This window comes from Schistocerca nitens, chromosome 2 (genome assembly GCF_023898315.1).
Source record: "Schistocerca nitens isolate TAMUIC-IGC-003100 chromosome 2, iqSchNite1.1, whole genome shotgun sequence".
Classification (NCBI taxonomy): Eukaryota; Metazoa; Arthropoda; class Insecta; order Orthoptera; family Acrididae; genus Schistocerca; species Schistocerca nitens.
In genome coordinates this window covers 736,839,421-736,852,444 of record NC_064615.1, presented here as the reverse complement: position 1 = coordinate 736,852,444, position 13,024 = coordinate 736,839,421, and the positions used below count along the sequence as shown (strand labels likewise).

Here is a 13,024-nt window from a genome sequence, read left to right as displayed (position 1 = left end):
TTCATTCAGTGGAACAAAGATTATAGTAACATTTTTACTGCCGTGCGCATAGTGGATGTTCACCGCCAGGCCAGCGGCTGGTGGCGGTTTCGTGGCAGTCAACGTGTTAATAATGATCTTGAGGTGAGAAGTACGTACAACGATCAGCATTATCTCGGGAAGGTACAGAAAAACACGCTAGCAGGCCGGAAAATTAAGAGAGTATTCTCTTAAGATCAGTATACAAGGAGTGTTCAATAAAAATGCGACACATTTTTGTCAGCCAATTTCGGTTGCAAAAATTATGAATTTGTTGTGGGACATTGTGGAATATTCCCTTTTTTGCACCTTTAGTTTCATAAAGCTCCGATGGGTTGTGGTGCTATGCGTAGCCTTCAAAATACCGATTGATTATAACTAAACTTTCCCTATTTAACACGTCATAACACGGAAAATAATTACCGTACTAGGACCAAACCTGGTAGCATTAATATCAAGGATACGGGAAAGATAAATAATGCAGAATTAAGTGTTCGGAAACACTTTTAATGTTCTGCTACGGTACGTCATACTATTACAGACTGGTACCATTCCTGCTATATAGGGCTCCATGTGGCGCCCATCAGAGTGCAGAGTAGTCTGAAAGTGCAGGATTGCATTCTGCACAGCAGAACGAAGCATGTTGATAGGTATGCTGGCTACCCGAACTGCAGATTACCAAAAATGGTTCAAATGGCTCTGAGCACTATGGGACTTAACATCTGAGGTCATCATTCCCCTAGAACTTAGAACTACTTAAACCTAACTAACGTAAGGACAAAACACACATCCATGCCCGAGGCAGGATTAGAACCTGCGGCCGTAGCAATCGCGCGGTTCCAAATTGAAGCGCCTAGAACTCATCGGCCACCGCGGACGGCCTGCAGACCAGCACACGTGTGAATGTTTCCGTGGTAAACCTAGTCCCCACAACCAGAAAACATATTGAGAGAGATCAGGAGATCGCGCCGGCTAAACTTTTGGAAGCGATCGGCTGATAATTCGATCGTTTCCAAATGTGTTTCGGAGAAGCAGGTGACCTTCATGAGGGATGTACGGTAGGGCCCCATCTTGCATTAAAACTGTTCAGTGCGTCTCTCTCCTGTAGAGTGGGGATGACATGCTGGCGAAGCATATCGCTTTGGTTCTTGTGCGCAAACTTGTTTAAAAAAAGAATGGGCCAATGACAAACGTAGTCGCGAAGCCACACTGTTCGGTGACACGTTCACCATACAGCGGCAGTTCATGCACTGTGACTGGAGGTGAAGATCCCCACAGTCGGCAATTCTGTGTGTTCACCTCACACGTCAGAGAAAAATGAGCTTCGTCTGCCCATAGGATGGTCGAGGGCTAGCCTTCGTCAGTTTCAATCCTTGTGGGAAAGTGGAGAGCGAAGTGAACACGTCGCCGTGCGTCATTTGGTGCAAGCTGCTGTACAATATGGACCTTGTACGGATACCATTTGAGAATGGTTCGAAACACCTTCCGTACAATGGAGCACGGGATGTTCAACTGTCGTCACACAGCACGCACAATGCATGACGATCGGGAATTGCGCGCAGCGTTGTCTACCATAACAACAGCGATTTCATCGACCACCTGCCTTGCAGACGGTGGTCGGCCTCTTCCCAGAGCCATGCCCACTTCTCCATTTCATTCGAACTTCCGCAGAGCAGGCGAACAAAGAGGACCCTTCCATAATCCTTTCAGCCGGCGATATTCTCTAAATGCATCTGTAGCATTACTGTTGTTTTGATAATAGAGCTTCACCATGAATGCCCTGCTCCTTTTGTTCAAGATCGTGTTGATACGTCAACAAGTGCACGGCGACTGGTCAGGTGTGTGAGACTATGAACCACGGTGGCTGATTACGGCACCTGGTGGCCATAGCAGGAACTGAACGGTGGAGCTGTGATGCATGGAAATCATGCACTCCATGCTACCAAGTTTGGTACTTGTTCGGTAATTAATTCCCTATTATAACGTGTTAAATTGGGAAAGTTTAATTACAACCACCTGGTGTCTGTAAATGTCAAGGCCTTGCCGCAGTGGCAACACCAGTTCCCGTCAGATCACCGAAGTTAAGCGCTGTCGGGCTGGGCTAGCACTTGGGTTGGTGACCATCCGATCTGTATCACGCAAACTTGTTCGATCTTCCCTCGAGCGGACACTCTCACTTGAGGTGATCGAGGATGGCAATGAAACACCTCGCTGCTCAACAAGACGTGTTTGCTGGTAGTGCTGAAGCAGTCGTCCATCATTTGGGATACTCAAAAGCGTGTGCCAGCTTGGTTTCTCGCCGCCTACAGAAGACCATAAAAAGCAACGAAAGACCTTCTGTGCACTATCGATTACGCATTACGAAGTTGATAGTGGCAATTTTTTGTCGAACATCGTCACAGGCGGTAAAACGTGGGTTCAACACTTCGAACCCCAAACAGAACGGCAGTCCATGGAGTGGCACCACTTCACTTCTCTTCCGAAGAGAAAATTCGAAGCAACACCTTCAGCAGGTACATTTACGACGACGATCTTCTGGAACTCTGGAGGGGTTATTCTGTATGACGTCGTCCCTATTGGTGCAACGATCAACTCAGAAATGTACTATGATACCCTCAGGAAAATGAAAGAACGACTTCATTCTGTTCCTCGTCCCCACAAAAATATAAACGCACTTCTTCTTCTCCATGAAAACATAAGGTTTCACAAAGTCTGCACACCCAAGAGGAACTCATAGAACTTCATTGAGCTGTTCTTCCTCGTTTACCCAACAACCAGTCATGCACCTTTCAACTTCCATCTGTTTGGCCCAGTGAAGGACGCACTCCACGGGGAGCAGTATGTCGATGATGGAGAAGTTAGCGATGCTGCAAAACTCGACCAGTAGAGTAGTACCATGAGGGCACATAGCTCTCCTAGGAAGTTGGCGTAAGGACGTCGCGTGGAACGGAGATTATGTTGAAAAATAGTCTTTTGCAGCCAAAAAGGGGAGAACGATATGATGTATTACAGTCCACAATAAAAACAGGCTGTTTATAGAAAAAAACCTATTGCACTACTTACTGAATACCCCTTGCACATACAACAGAATCTGTATCCCCTCTCTGTCCTCCTCCCTCTGCGCCTCTCTACTATTTACCTGAATGTTTTTTCACGAAGCACTAGAAAGTGCTATTACTTAATAAGACTGGTACCTAAGTAAACCTCATTAGCTGATGAAAGGAGGTGTATTCCATCTGTCGATCAATACTTACCGATTATTAAGCATTGCTGGGCAATTCTTGACCGTTACCTGGAAAGACTGATAAAGGATATAAAGCGAATCCAAAAAAGAATGCATCATTGAGTCACGGGTTCATTAAGAAAGCCCAAAAGCGTCGCGGACATGCTGAACAACTCCAGCGGCAGATCAAAAATTGAGGCGTTATTCATCAGTATTACAATTCCGCAACTAACGTTCCATTAAAGTCAAGAAAAACGTGATTCACATTTCGTACATGTCGCGAAAAGGCTAAGACTGTGAAATTATAGGTACTGCAGCTCATACGGTGGCTTACTTATAGTCGTTATTCGACCGCAGGATTCACAACTGGATAAATGTGGGGTTAAATATTAACGGTGCCCAAATTAACATGTTGTAGCTTGTGGATATATGTGGAGACTAATCATTATTCCACAGATTGTCTATGGGAAAGCTGGATAAGGAAACGAAGATGATAAGATGAATTTGACAATTCACAACTGTACCGTTGGCCGTTCATGGCCTGGTCGGGCGGAGTTTAGTTTACTTTAGTATTTAACTAAGCCCAACAGATTTTCAAGTATTATTTTGTTGGCGTTTTTACTGCGCGTTATCTGAAATTTTAGCTATTTGAAGAAATATCAATACACTACTGTTAGTGACTTAGGTAAACCACCTAGGTAGAAATATCATCAGCCTCAAAATTAGTTTGAACATAGTGTTTCATCGGAAATCATATACCATTAACTTCCTTCGCTCATTGAACTAACTTACTCAGCTAGAAGTGGCATTAATTGTTTAACAAGGCCTCCGATCTACGCTGCAAGTCGATCTTTTTCGCATTAACCAATATTGTCAGAGGTGAAAGCAGTGATAAGAGATACAAATTCTATGAATGATAGGGGAACCGTTTTAGCGTTACCACTAAGTCAGTCAGCAAAACCTGGTCACATGCAAATCTGCTCGTCTTCTTCCTACAATGAGGATGATTTCTAACCTGCGGAAAATTCCGACTGGGTTAGGAAAAACTACAATCCCGGACAAAAAACGCGAAGCACCTAGAAGTAATGATTGGATGTCGGTGCAACTACGGACACGTACACGTCATCGGATGGTATGTAAATGACCATAGTTGCAGGTGGAATGGCCATCATATTGCAGTAATGTTATTCATGTTCAGTGTTGTTACGGGTGTTGTTAGTGTTGTGGTAGGATATACAAGCAGTGAGAACATCGTCAGATGCTGATTGATCACTGCGAAGAACACGGTGATTTCATTTATTTGTATGAGACTGCATTTTCAGCACCTTACAGAGTTTGAATGCGGCCTCATTGTAGGTCTCCATTTGGAAGGCTGGCCGGATTTGTGGGGCAGTTAGCTGTGACAGTGGCCTCATGTTGGACAACACGGGAACGTGAGGGCGGTCGACAACATCAAACCGCCACACTGGAGGATCGTCTTATTGTGCACTAAACATGCACTAAACACATTTTAACCCCGTCACATCTGTGCCTGCTATCCGTGAACAAGTAATTGTCTCCGTGCACCATTGGTTGGGGACTACCAACAGCCGGAGTAGGGAATTGAGTGGGTTGCCGTGAAAACCACAATACGAACACCTGCGTTTGGAGTGGTGCCGTTATGGGGAAGCGTGGACTGCTGATGAATAGCATCGTGTTGTGTGCAGCGATGAATCGCGGTTGTCCACTACCGTGTATGAACGTCGTCGGCAACTATGATGGCGACCTGGGGTGAAGACTCACTCTTCCGACGTGTTGGATATGCAGGACAACCTGGAGTCATAATGTTGGGAGCCTTCGGGTATGATTTTAGTTCACGGCTGGTAGTGGTTGCGAGAACACTGACATCGTAATGGTTCGTGACGGACGTCCTCCGTCTTCAAGTGTTCTCTCATGCAGCAGTATTGTGGGGACAGTTTTCAGCGACATGGTGGTCGCCCACAGATAGCACGTGTCTCTGTGAAACTGTCTGCGTGATACTAAGCAATTTCTTTGGTAATTAAGATGCCCAGACCTTCCCCGGTAGAACGTGTGTGGGATTAATTCTCACGTTAACTCTGTTCCAGTGCCAGTCTTGAGGTCAGTTACGTCAGTTGTGGGTCGGTTTGTCTCTGGAGAAGGTATAGTGTCTTTACAAACGAAACAGTGCTTGGAGCCAGGACAAAGAGGGTGCGTAATTAGTGCCAAGTTATTAGTAAATTTGAGTCCAATTTATAATCACTGAAATAAGAGCACGGACCCTTCCAAAATGGGAAGTTTCACTCGCTTTCCTCCTGTTGTTCTGCAGGCTTCACTTTGTTTCTTGTCAGGTAGTATAAGTCGCCTAAGAAGAAATTACATTTTATGCACCTCACTAGCATTCTAGTAAAAGAGGCCTTCGTAGAGAGAAAGAAAACAGCGGAGTAGAAAAAGAAGAGAAATCGAGTGAGACAGTATCTGTTGGTAATAACTGTACGCTCCAATAGCTATCGGGATCAGCGTGACGGATTGCCGTCCTACGGGCCCAGGTTCGATTTCCGGCTGGGTCAGGGATTTTCTCCGCTCAGGGACTGGGTGTTGTGTTGTCTTCATCATCATTTCATCCCCATCCGGTGCGTAGGTCTCCCAATGTGGCGTCGAATGTAATAAGACCTCCACCAAGGCGGCCGGACCTGCCCCGCAAGGGTCCTTCCGGCTCATTTCCATTTTGTTGATAATAACTGCTGTCACCAAAGCCAAACGCACCATTCTGTCGGTTCTTGAGTTTTACTGAAAAGACGAAGCCATTCAAGCGTCATTAGAGCTTTTATTCCTCATGTATCAGTTTAAATGTCTCCTGAACTTTTATTCATCGGGTATCAGATTCCATCGATTTCCTGCAGATTGATACAGAGGACGATATGGACCGAGAAAACATTTATGAAGGATGAACCTGCATTATTAGTTGCTTCGTATTTGCCATGCTGTTAACGGTGAGCGTTGGGTATCTCATTAAATTTAACTATAAAAGTTTTCAGCGCACATCGTATAGCAGCTGCTAACAAGATTACACAGATTCATTACAAGTAAGGACAGTGATAAGATCGTAGGTCGCCGCATTCAGTTAAAGAATCAACAGTATGTGTAAGAAAATTTAGATTTGATTACAGTTTATGTAGTTGTAAGTAAATAAGAGGAACACTTTCACAGTCATAAATCGGAGGTAATTTCGTAATTTCGTCGGTTGGTACTCTGAATTCATTATATTTTGTGAACTTTTCAAAAATTATTTTCAAGAAAATTTACAGTTTATCATACGACAACACAGACACTATGTCTACAGGCGTGAAACTGTTAAAAAACACAAAAATATTGCTGATATAATGGTTTCTGTACCACATCTACATGTACATGACTATACAATTCACAATTACGTGTCTGGCAGACGGCTCATCGAATCACCTTCAAGCTATTTATCCATCGTAACGGTCTAGAAAATCGCGCGGTAAAAACAAAGACTTAAGTTTCTCTCTTTTTTTGTTACATTGATCATTACTTCTATGTAGGTAGACCCGAAATAAATGTTTTCGAATTCACAGGAAAAGATTAAACCACATCAAGAAACGCCACCCGAACTGGCGTATCATAGCAGAGGCATTCTCTCCCTCATATGTCGATAAAAAACGAGCTGCTCTTCTTTTAACTTTTAGATGTCCTCCATCAGTACTATCTGATACAGGTCCCACATCACGCAGCAATATTACAGAAGAGGACGGACAAACGTAGTCTCTTTAGTAGATCTGTTGGATCTCCTAAGTGTTCGGCCAATAAATCACTGTCTTTGGTTCGCTTTTCCTACGCTATCTATATGATTGTTCCAATTTAAGTTGTTGGCAACTGTAAACCTTAGATATTTAGTTAAATCAACGCCTTCAGATTCGTGTGATTTATCGTGTAACCGAAGTTTAACGGATTCCTTTAATACTCATGTGATGATATGACAGTTTTTACATTTTAGAGTCAACTGCCACTTTTCACATCATAGAGATATCTAATTTCATAATTAATTTTGAACTTGGTTTTGGTCTTCTGATGACTTTACTAGATGGTAAACGACAGAATCAGCTGCAACCAGTCAAAGAGAGCTGTTCAGTTTGTCTCCTAAATCGTTTATGTAGATTAGTAACAGCAGAGAGCATAAGCACTTCCTTTGGGAACGTCAGATACCTCAAATGTCTTGCTCGATTACTTTCCATGAGTTACTACGAGCCGTGATCTTTGTGACAGGAAATCACGAATCCAGCAGCACAACTGAGACGACAGACCACAGGCATGCAATCTGATCAGAAGCCGTTTCAGAGGAACGCTTCAGAAGTCTTCTGGAAATCTAGAAGTATGGAATCAATTTGACATCTCCTGTCGATATCCCTCATAGGCTCGTGCGAATAAAGAGATAGTTGAGTTTCACAGAAACGATATTGTCTCAGTCTGTGTTGACTAGGTGTCTTCTAGATAATTCATGATGATCGAACACAGTACATGTTCCAAAATCCTACTACAAACCGACATTAGCGATATTGGTCTGTAATTCAGTGGATTACTCCTACATCCTTTCTTGAGTACTGCTGTGACCAGTGCAAGTTTCCAGTCATTAGTTTCGAATCTTTCGCCGAGTGAGCAATTGCATATGACTGCAAAGTGCGGAGCTATTGTATCAGCTTGTATACAAGGCCTTGCCTTTATTAAGTAATTTAAGCTGTTTCACTAAATCATAGATATCTACTTATAAGTCGCAGCAGTTCTTGATTCGAATTCTTTATATTTATTTCTTCATATTCGGCGAAAGAATTTCGCAAAACGGCTTTTAGTATCTCTGCTTTAGTGGCAATTCCACTGCCACTGTTAATAACTGGTCGCATTTTGAGCATTTAAGGAGACTAAAAAGCACTCATTTTTCTTTATGTTTTACTTTAATTTCGAAGGTTGTATGCTGAAACAAGATTTTGTAATTATAACACCGATATCAGTACAAGTGATTTCTGATTACACCAGAATGTTCAACAGCCTTTATTTTTAATTCATGAGAGTAAATGTCGCTATAGAGACGAATTTTTTTTAATTGTGTTAAATTATGCACTTTAGCGAATTTATACTCTTTTACTTGGAGTCGCAACACGTTTTACCCGCAGAAAATGGTACGAGTTGAGAAATTCGAGTCTAAACTCTATGAAGTAGGTTCATAAGGTGCCTTAAAATTTAACGCTAAGTAATTTACCTTTACTAAGTGGAGACAAGACGTGGTAATGAACAGAAGCTCCTCCAGCGCTTTGGCCAAAGATAGTCACTCTCTCTGGATCTCCGCCAAACGCAGCTACATTTCTCTGCACCCACCTCAGGGCCTCCACTTGATCCTTAAGGGCCATGTTTCCAGGGACGACGTCGTCTCCGGTGCTGAGGAAACCTAGACAGAGAATGTATAATGAATTCATTGGGCGTCCAAGTAAGGTTGCAAACATTACAATTCCTTTTGAACAATGACATCAGGATAACGTATTTCGAAGGAATGAGACTTATAACTCGTATAGGATCACCTTTCATTACCTTCTGTCACAATTATTTCTACCCTAACCATTCCATCTGTACCTTGAAATAAAAAAAAAAAACTACACTCCTGGAAATTGAAATAAGAACACCGTGAATTCATTATCCCAGGAAGGGGAAACTTTATTGACACATTCCTGGGGTCAGATACATCACATGATCACACTGACAGAACCACAGGCACATAGACACAGGCAACAGAGCATGCACAATGTCGGCACTAGTACAGTGTATATCCACCTTTCGCAGCAATGCAGGCTGCTATTCTCCCATGGAGACGATCGTAGAGATGCTGGATGTAGTCCTGTGAAACGGCTTGCCATGCCATTTCCACCTGGCGCCTCAGTTGGACCAGCGTTCGTGCTGGACGTGCAGACCGCGTGAGACGACGCTTCATCCAGTCCCAAACATGCTCAATGGGGGACAGATCCGGAGATCTTGCTGGCCAGGGTAGTTGACTTACACCTTCTAGAGCACGTTGGGTGGCACGGGATACATGCGGACGTGCATTGTCCTGTTGGAACAGCAAGTTCCCTTGCCGGTCTAGGAATGGTAGAACGATGGGTTCGATGACGGTTTGGATGTACCGTGCACTATTCAGTGTCCCCTCGACGATCACCAGTGGTGTACGGCCAGTGTAGGAGATCGCTCCCCACACCATGATGCCGGGTGTTGGCCCTGTGTGCCTCGGTCGTATGCAGTCCTGATTGTGGCGCTCACCTGCACGGCGCCAAACACGCATACGACCATCATTGGCACCAAGGCAGAAGCGACTCTTATCGCTGAAGACGACACGTCTCCATTCGTCCCTCCATTCACGCCTGTCGCGACACCACTGGAGGCGGGCTGCACGATGTTGGGGCGTGAGCGGAAGACGGCCTAACGTTGTGCGGGACCGTAGCCCAGCTTCATGGAGACGGTTGCGAATGGTCCTCGCCGATACCCCAGGAGCAACAGTGTCCCTAATTTGCTGGGAAGTGGCGGTGCGGTCCCCTACGGCACTGCGTAGGATCCTACGGTCTTGGCGTGCATCCGTGCGTCGCTGCGGTCCGGTCCCAGGTCGACGGGCACGTGCACCTTCCGCCGACCACTGGCGACAACATCGATGTACTGTGGAGACCTCACGCCCCACGTGTTGAGCAATTCGGCGGTACGTCCACCCGGCCTCCCGCATGCCCACTATACGCCCTCGCTCAAAGTCCGTCAACTGCACATACGGTTCACGTCCACGCTGTCGCGGCATGCTACCAGTGTTAAAGACTGCGATGGAGCTCGGTATGCCACGGCAAACTGGCTGACACTGACGGCGGCGGTGCACAAATGCTGCGCAGCTAGCGCCATTCGACGGCCAACACCGCGGTTCCTGGTGTGTCCGCTGTGCCGTGCGTGTGATCATTGCTTGTACAGCCCTCTCGCAGTGTCCGGAGCAAGTATGGTGGGTCTGACACACCGGTGTCAATGTGTTCTTTTTTCCATTTCCAGGAGTGTATATTGCACTTGGTCATTAAAGAACTCTAACCAAATTATCTCTTTTTCACATCGTAACGTAATTACTCTTGTAGTATTTGATGGAATTAATACAATATTCTGCATTGTTGTCTTTCAAGTGCGGAAAGAGTCACTATGTGTGCATTACTTCCGGAAGAATTTCATTGAGAACTTCCTTTAAGAATCTGCATTTTCCATGAAGATGATACTGAAATGCCAGTATTAACATGTGTTGCGTGGCCACAGTACTCGATTCAGCGTACAGTAGTATACTCACGAAACAATAGACAGAAAACACAACGAAATAAATCGTAACATATAATAAAAGTGCATTTCCTAGCGTACATTACCTAGTAGTCCGAGACGGTAATTCATACTAACAAACACAACATCGTTGTCCACAAAGTAATGGGGCTTATACAAATTAGCCTTTCCCGCGGTGAAACATCCTCCGTGAATCCAAACCATGACAGCTTTCAGGGCTTCACCTTGCGCTGGCATCTGTACTGACATTGCGAATAATACTTTAGAGACTGGACAAATATTTAATACGACAGTAATGGTAAATATAATAAAAAATATTTATTCATCATTCTATCAAGTTCTAGGCCTTGCTCAAGTTGAAACTTCAGGAAAGTACCACCGTTTCAATATTAAAGGAAATCATGGGTCCACTGAGGCTGTGTAACATTTAAATAATTTTTTCCTACGCTGCCGAATTTCAAATTAACAGGTCTTTTAAAGTCTCCAGATACATACATAGGCAGACTGCATATAAAATACAAAAAGAAAAAGAGAAAATGTCAACCATATTTCAAATACATAGTCTAAAAAATTGGATTTAAATGTCATTATACAACTGTAGAACAAATAACTATTTCATATCTGTAGCCAAAAAACTACTCAACAAAATTACGTTATCCTGCACATAATGAGTCAATATCAGGGTTTCCAAAACTGTGTTCCACAAAACACCAATGTTCTGGCGGAAGAGAATAAGGACTACACTAAAATGTGGTTAATAATATGGAGTTCTTTTTCGATATTTTGACTATGCCACTTTTTTAAAATTTTATAATTTCTGTGTCATTAGATATCATTTAAAATTGAATTAATCACTGAATAAAACAAGTTTCTCTCATTCTTAAAAATTTTGGTGTCCTTCAAAATAACTAAGATGATGCATCAAAGCACCAGGATTCTCAGAGCTCCATCAGAGGAAACGTTTGGGAACTCCTGGTCTAGATGGTCAGTGGTGACTATTACATGTTCCACGTGTAGAAAAGGACAAAAAATGAAAAAGGAAACTAGAAAAAACTGTGTAGTGAGTTTGATAAAGATGTGAGCACAGTTACCTATTCATGTGTTTTGCAATAAAATGTACACCGATGAACCAAACCATTACGATCACCTCCTTGATAGTCTGATGGTGCACCTTCGCAACTCGTTACAGCAGCGATTCCACGTGTCACGGATTCAAAAGTTCTTTGTAGGTTAATTTAGTTTTGATGTTTGTCGATCGAAGCGTAAGGAAAGTAATTAAATTCAAAATTACTTTGAGTTACAGCTTATTTTACTGGACATACGTACTGCCGGTGTGAACACGTTGAGGTATAAGCAGTCCTCTGAACCATACGTGGCCTGGGTGCAGGCTGATCCGAACTCCAGAGCATCTCGAACTCCTGTCCAGGCTGCCTTTCTTACAGGCGGCTGTGAAAAGTAAATACATCATTTCACTTCACAGGGTATTCCAGACGATGTCATACAAAAGGTTATCGATTTACTTTAAGTATGTTTTGAATAAAACTACAACCTCCTGCTGTACTTTAGTATTGGAAGTGGCCTAATTCGGTCGCAACTGGTGATTAAAATAAGAAAGGAAAAAATGATTTTGAGCTGTGCTACGTTTCTAAAAGAATAAAAACCAGGTCACTATTATCTCCTGTCGATACAACGCCGCTGTTCTGCATACCACTAATTGCTTCTAAGTTATCAGACATATTGGAATCAGTTAATGCTAACAAAATCAATTCAGATAAATTAAAATTAATTACGTTAAGGGTGCAACAAATAATGACTTAGATTCATCGGTAGGCTAGAGGAGAAACTGCGAATTCTTTGCGAATGTATAATGATGAAAACATACAAAATACCACATTTTATGCAATCTCTACGAATCGAAAAGTTTTGGAAATTTGCGGTAAGTTCCTATGGGGTCAAACCACTTAGGTCACTAGTCCCTAGGCTTACATCCTACTTAATCTACCTTAAACTAACTTACGCTCAGTGAAACACATACACCCACGCCTGAGGGAAGACTCAAACCTCCGGCGGGGGAAGCCGCTCGAACCGTGGCTAGACACCTGAGACCCCACGGCTACCCCGGGTGGCCCTACAAATGAAACTGGCAACAAAACACTAGTACAGACTATGCTAAAACACAGTTGTATTACGTACTTTCGACATCAGAAGGAACTAATTGGGAATGTGAACCCGTACAAAGGTCGGCAAAATAAAAGGTCACAAGCTTCTTCGCCTCGTGAGGGAGTGTCATCTAAATTCTATAATATCTTAGCTGGCAGGCACTCAAATACTGTATATCTCGCAAGATCTTCGTGACAAAACTTTAAGAAATAGTAGAGTTTGTGAAAATGTTTCATCCCACTGCATATGATTCCCACAGAAACACTGCAACAA

General features: G+C 43.4%; 1 protein-coding gene across 1 annotated transcript in view; it reads right to left on the bottom strand.

Moving 5' to 3' along the window:
- LOC126236950 (esterase FE4-like) overlaps positions 1-12,034 on the bottom strand; it is a 33,335-nt gene extending 21,301 nt beyond the window's left edge. Inside the window, exons 1-3 of the mRNA XM_049946645.1 lie at positions 11,918-12,034; positions 10,678-10,828; positions 8,514-8,699 (exon numbers count right to left, since the gene is read on the bottom strand). Of these exons, the coding sequence (XP_049802602.1) occupies positions 8,514-8,699; positions 10,678-10,828 (337 nt within the window). The 5' untranslated portion in view covers positions 11,918-12,034. The remainder of the gene's footprint in view (positions 1-8,513; positions 8,700-10,677; positions 10,829-11,917) is intronic.
- Between the last annotated feature and the right edge of the window lie 990 nt (positions 12,035-13,024).